Source organism: Carettochelys insculpta, chromosome 5 (assembly GCF_033958435.1).
Source record: "Carettochelys insculpta isolate YL-2023 chromosome 5, ASM3395843v1, whole genome shotgun sequence".
Taxonomy (NCBI): domain Eukaryota; kingdom Metazoa; phylum Chordata; order Testudines; family Carettochelyidae; genus Carettochelys; species Carettochelys insculpta.
Window position 1 is genome coordinate 114,267,979 of NC_134141.1, and position 12,497 is coordinate 114,280,475.

General features: G+C 43.3%; 1 protein-coding gene across 1 annotated transcript in view; it reads left to right on the forward strand.

Moving 5' to 3' along the window:
- MYO5B (myosin VB) overlaps positions 1–12,497 on the forward strand; it is a 375,576-nt gene that overhangs the window by 247,277 nt on the left and 115,802 nt on the right. Inside the window, exons 15-16 of the mRNA XM_074995787.1 lie at positions 9,131–9,283; positions 10,750–10,847. Coding sequence (XP_074851888.1) covers positions 9,131–9,283; positions 10,750–10,847 — 251 coding nt within the window. The remainder of the gene's footprint in view (positions 1–9,130; positions 9,284–10,749; positions 10,848–12,497) is intronic.

A 12,497-nucleotide genomic window follows, 5' to 3' on the forward strand; every position in this document is an offset into this window, starting at 1 on the left:
GGCAGCCCCCAGCCAGAAGGGTACTGTCCTGCCACAGTTCACCTGCCTCACTGGGTGCGTGAGGCTTAAGGTTCCCAAACCTGACAAGTGACTGAAATTTGAGCACCAGGCAAACCAATAAGAAAATCAACAAGAAAAGGAAACCATCAAAGTTTTAAACTTGCTTGCTGGAATGTGACCATGCTGACTGGTTTGACTGAAGATCTTCAGGACATCAGCAACACCCAAAAGACCGCTGTCATCAATGAGGAACTGAAGAGGCTCCAAGTTGACATTGCTGCTCTGCAAGAGATGCGACTTGCAGATTCGGGATCTCTAAAGGAAAAGGACGACACCTTTTTCTGGCAGGGTAAAGCCCAAGATGAACCCAGGGAGCATGGTGTTGGCTTTGCCATCAGAAACCCCCTTCTACAAATGGTGGAATTAGTCATGGGAGGATCAGAAAGACTCCTTCAGGTCACACTTCAAACTTGCACTGGTCCTGTCCACCTGATCAGCGCTTACGCTCCAGCCCTGTATGCCACACCAGAAGTAAAAGACAAGTTCTATGACGTGCTTAGTGCTGCCATAGCGCAAATACCTGTTTGCGAACAACTGTACATTTTGGGTGACTTCAATGCAAGAGTTGGAGCCGATCGTGACTCATGGCCTTCCTGCTTAGGCCACTTCGGTGTGGGAAAAATGAATGAAAACGGACAGCATCTTTTCAAACTTTGCACGTACCACAATCTGTGTGTCTCAAACACATTTTTCCAAACCAAGCCACAGCACAGTGTGTCATGGAGACGCCCACGCTCGAAACACTGGCATCAACTAGACGTGATAACCTCAAAAACGTCCTTCTGACATGCAGCTATTATAGTGCCCACTGCGATATAGGTCACTCTCTAGTTTGCTCCAAACTCAAGGTGAGACCCAAGAAGCTGTACCACTCTAAACCAACTGGAAGGTCCCCCATTGATGCCAGAAAGACAGCAAACTCAGAGAGAGCCGAAAAGTTCAGAGTGACCCTCGAGGAGAATCTGCGCAGCAGCCCTGGGGGTGCCGATGTGACATCCAGATGGCAGCATCTGAGGCATACAGTTTACAACACGGCCTTCTTGGTGTTTGGAAGAAGAGTTTAGAAACACAAATGACAACTGGTTCGAAGGTAACTCCGAGGAGATGATTCCAGCCATTGAAAAGAAGCGCGCTGCACTCCTGGAATACAAACACTCGCCAAGCCAGAGTACCCTGCAAGCACTCAGAGCAGCCAAAAAAACAGTACAGCAGACGGCCAGGCGCTGTGCCAACAACTACTGGCTTGAGCTATGCAGCAGCATCCAGACCAGTGCTGACTCTGGTAATCTCAGGGGAATGTACAAGGGCATCAAGAAGGCACTAGGAGCCATCCAGAACAAGATGGCACCTCTGAAATCCAAGTCTGAACTCATCGCTGACAAAGCCAGACAGATGGAATACTGGGTCGAGCACTACTCCGCGCTGTACTCACGTGAGAACATTGTGGTTGATACAGCCCTCGATGCCGTCGAGCTCCTACCAGTAATGGACGAACTGGATCAGGAACCAACTGTGGACGAACTGAAGGAAGCCATCGACAGCATTGAAGTAGGAAAGGCCCCATGCCAGGATGGTATACCACCAGAGGTAATCATGTCTGCCACGGACACACTCCTGGAACCCCTACATGAGCTACTGTGCCTGTGCTGGTGAGAGGGAGAGGTTCCACAGGATATGTGCGATGCTAACATTGTAACCTTGTATAAGAACAAAGGAGACAGAAGCAACTGCAACAATTGCAATGGAATCTCCCTCCTAAGGATAACCGGTAAACTGTTCGCTCGCGTCATCCTCGGCAGACTCCAAAAGATTGCTGAGAGGGTGTATCCCGAATCACAGTGCGGATTCCGCGCAGAGAGATCTACCATTGACATGGTCTTCTCTCTGAGGCAGCTGCAGGAGGAATGCAGGGAGCAGAGGAAGCCACTCTATATTGCCTTCATCGACCTGACCAAGGCCTTTGACTTGGTCAGCAGGGATGGACTGTTCAAACTGCTCCACAAGATAGGCTGTCCACCATGGTTACTCAAGATGATCCAGTCTTTCCACGAAGACATGAGAGGAACCATCCAATACGATGGCACATTATCGGATGTTTTCAGCATCAGGAGCGGCATCAAACAAGGATGCGTCCTTGCTCCGACACTGTTCGGGATCTTCTTCATAGAATCATAGAAGAGTAGGACTGGAAGGGACCTCGAGAGGCCATTGAGTCCAGCCCCCTGCCCTCATGGCAGGACCAAGCACTTTCTAGACCATCCCTGAAAGCCATCTATCTAACCTCTTCGTAAATATCTCCAGTGATGGAGATTCTACCACCTCCCTTGGCAATTCGTTCCAGTGTTTGATCACCCTGACAGTTAGGAACGTTTTCCTAATGTCCAACCTGAACCTCCCCTGCTGCAATTTCAGTCCATTGCCTCTTGTTCTATCCTCAGAGGCAAGGAGGAACAAGTTCCCTCCCTCTGCCTTATGACACCCTTTTAAATACCTGAAAACTGCTATCATGTTCCCCCCTCAATCTTCTCTTTTCCAAACTAAACAAGCCCAATTCTTTCAGCCTTTCTTCATAGGTCATGTTCTCTAGACCTTTGATCATTCTTGTTGCTCTCCTCTGGACCCTCTCCAATTTCTCCACATCCTTCCTGAACTGCGGTGCCCAGAACTGGACACAATACTCCAGCTGAGGCCTAACCAGCGCAGAGTAGAGCAGAAGAATGACTTCTTGTGTTTTGTTCACAACACACCTGTTAATGCATCCTAGAATCGTGTTTGCTTTTTTTGCAACAGCATCACACTGCTGACTCATATTTAGCTTGTGGTCCACTATAACCCCTAGATCTCTTTCTGCTGTACTCATTCCTAGGCAGTCCTTTCCCATTCTGTATGTTTGACACTGATTGTTCCTTCCTAAGTGGAGCACTTTGCATTTGTCCTTATTAAACTTCATCCTGTTTACCTCAGCCCATTTCTCCAGTTTATCCAGATCCTTTTGAATTATGACCCTATCCTCCAAAGTAGTTGCAACCCCTCCCAGCTTGGTATCATCTGCAAACTTAATAAGTGTACTTTCTATGTCAATATCTAAATCGTTAATGAAGATATTGAACAGAACCGGTCCTAAAACAGACCCCTGCGGAACCCCACTAGTTATACTTTTCCAGCAGGATTGAAAACCATTAATAACTACTCTCTGGGTACGGTTATCCAGCCAGTTGTTCACCCACCTTATAGTAGCCCCATGTAAATTGTATTTGCGTAGTTTATTGATAAGTATATTATGTGAGACCGTGTCAAATGCTTTACTGAAGTCTAGGTATACCACATCCACCGCTTCTCCCTTATTCACAAGACTCATTATTCTATCAAAGAAAGCTATTAGATTGGTTTGACATGATCTGTTTTTAACAAAACCATGCTGGCTGTTCCCTAGCACCTTACCACCTTCCAAATGCTTGCAGATGATTTCTTTCATTACCTGCTCCATTATCTTTCCTATTACAGAAGTTAAGCTGACTGGCCTGTAATTTCCCGGGTTATTCTTGTTCCCCTTTTTATAAATGGGTACTATATTTGCCCTTTTCCAGTCTTCTGGACTCTCTCCCATCTCTCACGATTTTCCAAAATGATTGCTAAAGGCTCAGATACCTCTTCTATCAGCTGCTTAAGGATTCTAGGATGCATTTCATCAGGCCCTGGTGATTTGCAGACATCTAATTTTTCTAAGTAAATTTTAATTTGTTCTTTTCTTATTTCAACTTCTAAACCTACCCCTTTTTCACTAGCATTCTCTATGTCAGGCATTCCTTCAGATTTCTCAATGAAGACCGAAACAAAGAAATCATTAAACATCTCCTTTGCACTTCTCCTGAAGCACTCCTTTGGATCTTCAACAGAGGGCATCTTTTTGCACACAAGATCTGATGGGAAACTGTTTAATCTTGCAAGGCTAAAAGCTAAATCTGAGGTGCGGGAAGTCCTCATGAGAGAGATGCTGTTCGCAGATGACGCTGCTGTAGTGTCTCACACAGAAGACCAGCTTCAGAAACTGCTGGATCAGTTCTCCAAAGCATGCAAGGACTTTGGGCTTTCCATCAGCCTAAAGAAGACAAACGTACTCGGTCAGGATGTTGCTGAACCTCCATCAATCAGCAATGACAACTATACATGAGAGGTGGTACACGAATTCGTTTACCTCAGCTCCACCATCACTGACACCCTGTCACTGGAGACTGAGCTAAACAGAAGGACCAGAAAAGCAGCCACAACTCTGTCCAGATTCAGCAAGAGAGTGTGGAATAACATCAAGTTGTACACCCACACCAAAATGCAAGTCTACAGAGCCTGCATCCTCAGCACCCTCCTTTACGGCAGCGAGTCTTGGACATTGTATGCCCCCCAGGAAAAGAGGCTGAACATCTTCCACTTGCGCTGCCTGAGGCGCATCCTTGGAATATTGTGGAAGGACAGTGTGTCCAACATAGCTGTCCTTGAGCAAGCTGGAATCCCTACCATGTACACCCTCCTCAGGCAGTGGCGGCTCCGCTGGCTTGGCCACATCCACAGTATGAATGATGGAAGGATCCCAAAAGACATCCTGTATGGCAAGCTAGCCTCTGACAAAAGACCTCCTGGACACCCCCAATTGCTCTACAAAGATGTTTGCAAGAGGGACCTCAGGGAGGTAGACATCGAGCCGGACAGCTGGGAGGAGCTGGCAGACGATCACAGCAGATGGAGGCAGGAACTACACAAGGGCCTTCAGAAGGGTGAGATGAGGATCAGACAGCTAGCAGAGGAGAGGTGAGCCCACAGAAAGCACAGTAAGGACCTGCCAGACATCCATTACACATGCAACAGATGCAGCAAGGACTGTCACTCTTGTGTGGGCCTTCACAGTCACAGTCGACACTGCAAATGATGATTCCAAATGGAACTACAAAGAACACGGTCCATAGTCTACGTAGACTGAGGGATGCCTACTACTACTACATTAGTAGGCAATTATTATGACTAATCAGACAGTAAAAGACTTCCAAAGAAGTTAATTAGTTTTCAGCCACCCCCTAGTCACAAAACAAAGTGAAGAGATGACTCAGAGCTGAGAGAACTGATTTTTATCATAATCCAATAGCATGAGCCTATATCCTGAAGACAACGTAACAATCCATTATCTTTATTAAGTGCCAACAGCATGGTCAGCTCTGTGGAAGACTCAAAGGCAGACTGCCCCTGCCTTAAAGGACTTGGAATCTTTTGTAGGACCATTGAATGTTTACACCGGCTGAGGGTCTGCTGCCTAGGTTATGGCATTCAATTCCTCATCACCCTCAGCTTCAGAGTGCCTACGTAGATGCTGATGTCTGTGTCCAACTGGGTGCTACAAAGAGACTTGAAAACTTGAAATGATAGTATAGAGTTGCATGGCATTATCACGTAAGACACCAAACTGAAGTGTGTTGGTTGTCCTCCAGCTGCAAGCACCTGTCACCCAAACATGCCATTCGTGTAGTAGTTGAAATACAAAAGATGCTACAGTTCTGTAAAGATAAAACATTTATCGGGTTGTATCTGTGAAGCAGGATAAACTTATGAGAAGATGCTGGCCTTCTTGTGATTTGACAAAAGAACTAGGGGTCACCAAACAAAATTAATTTCATGTTTCTCGGGAGCAACATAATGTATGATCTATACTGTAAGAAGGAAATAGTGATTAGAATAGCAAAATCGAGTGCAAGTTTAAAGGCGATGGATAAGATCTGGAAAAGCAAAGCGATCGGCTTAGGAACGAAGCTGTGTCTTGAAAATATGTGTATTCAGCAGCATGTTGTATGGATGTGAGAGACGAGTGATAACAAAAGATTCAAAGAGAATATTGGCATTTGAAAGGAATTGATACAGAAAGATCTGAAGAACAGGATCGATGCAGAAGGTCACCAATGAGGAATTATACAGGAAGACACATCCAAAAGAGAACCTACTGCAGAAGGTTATACAGTGCAAGTTATATTTATTTGGGCATATTTGCAGAATGAACAATGAATGAAAAAGCAAGATCCTGGTATTGGGCGTAATGGGCAGTTTGCATAGGAAAGGCAGACCCCACAGAGAATGGGCAGATGATATAATAGAGTGGTGCAGAGCTAGTCTACAGAAACTAAGCCACTCCTCATTGGACAGGGAAGGATGGAAGGAAATAGTGATGGTTAAATGAAATTAATGAGTATCAGGTTTAAAACTAACAAAAGGACATTTTTCTTCACACAGCGCGTAGAAAACCTGTGGAACTCCTTGCTAAAGGAGTTTGTGAAGACCAAGATTTTTACAGGATTCAAAAGAGAACTAGATAAATTCATGGAGGTTAAGTCCATCAATGGATATTAAGCAGGATAGGTAGGAATGGTGTCCCTAGCCTCTGTTTGTCAGAAGTTGGAAATGAATGTCAGGAGAGAGATTGCTTTCATAATTACCCGTTCTGTTCACTCCCTCTGGGTGTTGGACTCTGTTTGAAGACTGGGCTGGATGGATCTCTGGTCTGAACCAGTATGGCCGTTCTTACGTTGTTACTGTAGTTTGGAGATGAGTTGGCTGCTGGGATTAAAAATAAAACCAATAAGCCCCAAAGCCATACCCCTGCTGTTTCCTTTCTTAGAGCATTCTTAAGCTAAATGATCGCATAATGCAAACAGATCGGTTTCCTTAGTGAGATTTAGACTGTTATGCTGTCAGGTTAGGCAAATGAATATCCAGGATTAGTGCAGCTGGAAATCTCACTATCTCACTTATATAGGGACAGGAATTGTGGGTTAGACTGCCCGTCCCTGAAGGAGCTGTAGTTCCTGGTGAGGTCTGTTGGTAAAAATGAGGCTGATAATATTTCACCAGCAGGTACATCATGCAGAGGACTGACTCGGCAAAGACAAAACACTGAAGCAGCCAGTGAGGAATCCCTCCAAACAGTGTTCCCTCTAATTTCTTTTTCCATCCAGGGGCAAAATAAATTTTTATATGCAACAAGGCATGTGTGGATGTGCACCATCAGTAGAAATACAGGCTGCCAGCTGTGGTACTGTGCTAATTGTCTGGATGGCACCTCAATCTCTCCTGGGTAGCCCCCCCAGCACTCAACTTGCAGAGAACACTGTCTCCAAAGGATAATCAGAAATCAAACCAAAAGTTAGCCTAAGTGTTAGGAGTGGAGGTAGGGAGAAGTAATATGAAACTCCCCCAGCCTAGGATTTATGGGCCTTGTGCATTACTGTTAAACTGGTGCCCCTATGCCTGAGGGCAGCTGTGGGGTGGGGGGGGAAGGATGATTTTTTTTTTTTTTACAGATGTGACTTTATTATCTTCAGCAACAAATAAACAAACTATTTTTAAAGCGAGCTTTAAGGTCCTGTTGACTAACACAGTAAATTCAAAAACTGACAGTATGTATCTGGGGTTGACAAATGCCTGGTCAATGGCTTCATTACCAGTTGAATGGCTCTTTTCACAAGTGCAATGTTGTATTAAGAGGTATAGCAGTGTTTTTTCACTCTTTGGAGGAAGTGCAGCCACAGAACAGGAAAAGGAAGAGGTGAGTGGGTGGACATTAAGAGCCAGTAGAGCCCCAGATTTACAGCTGCACATTCTGCATAGGTGTAAGAACAATCATGACTCTATACAGTATACAAGAATGTTTATATACAATAAACTTTCATATCCTGCATTCTGGTATCCAGAACTCTCAAATAACTGGCATTTTAACCATAAGTAAATTTTAAATATGTTTTCTGTAAGTACAGTATAGTGAAAGTAAATACAGCACAGTGCAAGTTTACAGTGTATAATACTATTCTTGGTTTAAGTAATCTGCATAAGTTGTTTTGTTTGTTTCTTAATAGCTAATTTTGATTGTCTCTAGTTTTATGCATTGCTCTGTATACCTCTCTCTTACCTCGCAACCTCTGGGTCCTGGGGCAGCCAGATATGGAAGAGTTTACTGTATAATGTTTCCATTCAGATGTTCATCTTTGTAAATGTAGCTCTGGTTTGAAGGGAAAAGCTGAACAGATACTGCATTGAGACCTCTGAAAAACTGCCCAGGGTTATTTACTTGTATTTGAGGAATTTAACCTAATGAAATTTGGAGGTGCTGGCCTATTATGTCTGCTTTGTAAAACTGTTCACTCCTGTTTTGTTTTGCACCCCAAAATTACTTCTGTATGGCCTGAGACACAATACGTTCAAAGGACTCGTTTTAATCCTAAAGAGTTGAAATAGGAGGTTAAGTAGCAGAGGAATGGTGGTCTTGCACTGCCCTGGTCGTTTGTTGTTACTGTATGTAAATTGTGAAATTTAAGAAATTGGGGCAATAGCTGCCAACTTGATCTGATCAGGCTGTAAAACCAGACAGGCTTTGAAATCACAGAACCAACAAGCATCAGCTTGACTTGCATCTCAGGCTCTACTTGGGTGAAAGAAATGGCAAGAAGTGTCGCTCCTGGCCCTGAAATATTATTCTGACACTGTTTCATGCTGCACAAAGAACTGAGTGGTTTTCTTGGAAGGGAAGAAAAATCACTACTGTTGAGAAGACATTTTAAACTCCTTTTTGGGAACAGAATGTTGAGCAAGTTTTCTATCATGTAGAGATAGATGAAACACTCAAGATAAAAGCAACTGGGTTTATTCCTAGTGAACTGTGTGGTAACTGTGCAATGGAGGTGTGTGAAATGAACTGCACATTGTCCTCTTTTCTTGTTGATCCCTATGCTTTGAACAGTATTTCTACTTTTAATGCCACAGCTGTTCAGATGGCCGTTCTCACAAAAAATGAAAGTCCTTGTCAGATAACGTACATAACAGAATAGCTGATGCTATTTAAGTAGATTCTAGATTTGTCTTACTTTAGCCTTTGATCCTGGTCATGGTTATTTGGTGGTTCTTTTGTCACCTGTGATTCAGGTTTAGTTTTAGAAGCTCAGCATGAGAACGCCCGTAAGCTGTTCTGGCTACAGTGTGGCTCAGAGCGTGATTCCTCTGGTAAACTTAATAGGTGCTAATGGTTTTCTTGTCTTCCTTTTAGTATCAAATGGTGGCTGATTTATTTCAAGATGAAAAGGATTCTGTGCAGGCTACTCCTGCCATAAAGGGAGCTGCTTCCAAAATCAGCATCCGCTCCGCCAAACCAGCTCTGAAGGCTGCTAACAAAGAGCACAAGAAAACCGTGGGACACCAGGTAAAGTCTTCACTGAATTATCAGAACAGTTTGCATAGCAACTGTTCTGCTCCAATTTTTCCTAACCCCTTTTGCACAGCGATAAAATGAAAAGTAGTGCAGTGACCACAGCACATGGAGAAGTTTCTTTATAGTAGTCAATGATAGTAGACTATTGAACCTTGAATATTACTCCAGTAATTTAAAGTTATGATGTACAGGTTGAATCTCTGATCCGGAACACACTCATCTGGCATGACTTTATTTAGCTGGACAGCCACTTATCATGGGTGTGCTCAAGTTTCTCATGGGCCCATAAAGTTTGTTTCCAGCCACCCTCCATGGCTCTCACCGTTCTATAATTTTACCCTTAAATGTCTTGTAAGAGCCCAGTAAGCAGTGGAAGTGTTAGTAATGTGCTAGACAATATTGACCTCCCATGAGACAGCAAATTCTCTCATTGACCACTGGTCAGATCCCAAGGGTGCTGGATGAGAGAGATTCAACCTGTACTCTAGCTTTGTGACCCAATCTTTGAAAGACACAAATTAACATGGGAATGAACCACAAGATATAGAAGAAGAACAAAATGGTAGAAAAAAGAGAAGCTGTCTCAACAAACCAGAGGTGATGTGTTTCAGAGTCGGAACAACACAGATAGACAAGCAACCTCTAGCTGTGAAGAAGAATAAAGGGAGCTGGATAGAGAGGATGCTACAAAAAAAAAAACAAAAAAAACCAACACTGAATGACCAGGCAATGGTGTAGATGTGTCTAAAATTAGAGAGAGAAGGTGGATTTAAGGCCATGCACAGTGTTTTGAAAGCCAGGAATACATATTATTGAGTTTGATGTAGAGATTAGTAGGAAGCTGTTGAGAGTGAAAGATAATGAAGGGAGAGTTTTAGCTTGGCATGCTTATTGGAGCAGACTGAATGATCTGGCTTTCCCCCTGAAATTTAGGGCTTTAAGAAGACCATTAATGAGTTGACGTCAGTAATCTTGGTTGGCACTGATTGAGGCCTGGAATAAGGGTCACAAAGGTTGGCGCAGGCCTCAGTGGAACACATTTTATGGAAAATACTGGGGTTAAACCTTTTCTCTACCTCACTTTCTCTCAAAGCGCTTTTTACTTTTATCTGTAGAACTACTAAAGGTAGGCAGAAGGGGTCCTTTAACATCTCACTTGAAGGGATGATGCCTCAAACAACAAAATAGTCCCTTAGTATGGTCCTACATTACTTGGATGCAGCTCTGGTTTGTACAGACCCAGGCTTCTAGAGTACAATCTGGGCTTATAGGAGAATGCTTGTTGTTTTCTTACGCATCATCGGATGCAGTAGTCCTTTCTCTTTGGTTTAGAATATACTCCAAATTTGACCTTGTCATCTTCAGACCTAATATGGAATTTCAGTTCTCCACATTCACCCCTTCCTTCTCACCACTCAAAATCTAGTGTATTTGGTTTTTGTTCTGGTCTCTTTTAGTTCCGAAACTCCTTGCATTTATTGATGGAGACCCTGAATGCTACCACTCCACACTATGTGCGCTGCATCAAGCCGAATGATGAGAAGCTTCCTTTCAAGTAAGTGCCGCTTTAAGATGAGCCAACATCTTATAATTGGATTTCATAGTAAAAAGAGCTGAGAAGTCTAAATATATTAAAATTTTTGGAGTTCCATTCCTCTTAAAATTGCAAGTTCTATTACAAAGTGATTCTTCTAAAATGCGCTCTAAGTATTTAATCTCTCAATCTCTCTGATTTCAACAGGAGTTATTGTTTATGGTAAATATATCACTAGTTTGGTAGGATCACCTATCCTAGGGCTTTGCAATATAGTACTGTTGTAAGAGCACTTGGAATTTGTTGTATGGCTAGTTAAAGTTAAAATTTTCAAATTCTGTAACTCATGTAATTCTAAAAGCTGTTGTTCCATAATCACTGCTCCTGGTTGGTTGAAGCCCTTTTGGGGGAGATCACATGCCTCATGGCTTTGTTTTGATGGGAGAGCATATTAGAAGTGCTGTACTTTGCAAGTGCTATAGAAATGGAGAAAAATGCAGCTCACAATAACTATACTCTGCTACTCCTACCCTGACCCAGACTGACTACATACAATATCACACTACTGTACATTACAATACAGCCTGCTTTTGCAATAGTGTCTGATGAAATTGTGCCTTAGATGTTCGCAACAGATCAGAGTTAAATTCCACAGGTACAGTGTTAAACAATGAATACTAGCAGAGGGAGAGAAATGAAAAGACCAAGATAAGCAGCCATTGTGGTTTACTTCCCTAAATTTTCATTGAAAACACTTTCTGCTTCAGGAAGTCCTGTGGCACCTGAAAGACCAACAGATATTTTGGAGCATAAGCTTTCATGGGCAAAGACCCACATCTGATGAAGCCCATGAAAGCTTATGCTCCAAAATATCTATTGGTCTATATAAGGTGTTACAGGACTTCTTATTGCTTTTGAAGATACACACTAACTCAGCTACCCCTCTGATATTTGTGCTTCAGGTAGTTTTTTGTTCCTTTTATGTATTCGATTTAACAGGAGTCCGAACACGTGATTTATATCAACTGATGCACTGTTCTGTTTGCATGAGTGGTAGAATTTTGATTGAGAAGTTGCACTGACCTCCTGCAGCAATTATGAGGAGTGCAGAGTGTATTGTAAACAAGATGGAAAAATAAATAAGTGAGCTAATACAAACAGCTTTTCTGTATTGCCCTTTGGGGAAAAAATGTATTTAGGCCTGATTCTGTTCTGTTTAAATCAGTGGAATTTTGCCATTATTGAAAGGACCCAGTATTGCTCTGTTTAGGTCCTGGTGTATGTTGCTGTTGGAGACATACAGTCAAAAACCATGATGGCTGCAGAATAGCATACCAAAATACCGTGGTAGGGTCAGCATCACTCTTTGGACAGTCACCTTGGTGTGGCGAGTGAGCTTGTGTGTTCCAATGAACCCAAGAGCAATGCCGTATGGAGTCTTGTACTCACAGCAGGGTCTCCCATGGCGGCAAGATCACGGGGGGGTGTCCGGACAAAGAATGATCCTCAAGTCCTCAACAGCAGAACAGGTGGAGGATAGAAAATGTAATGCTACAATGACTGTGGATGCAGATGAAGGCCGCAGTGGACAGGAGACTGCCAGTTGTTGTGGATTCCATGCCATTGGACCTGAGCCTTCTATCGGTCAGTGCAACAGTCTCCCCATGTTAA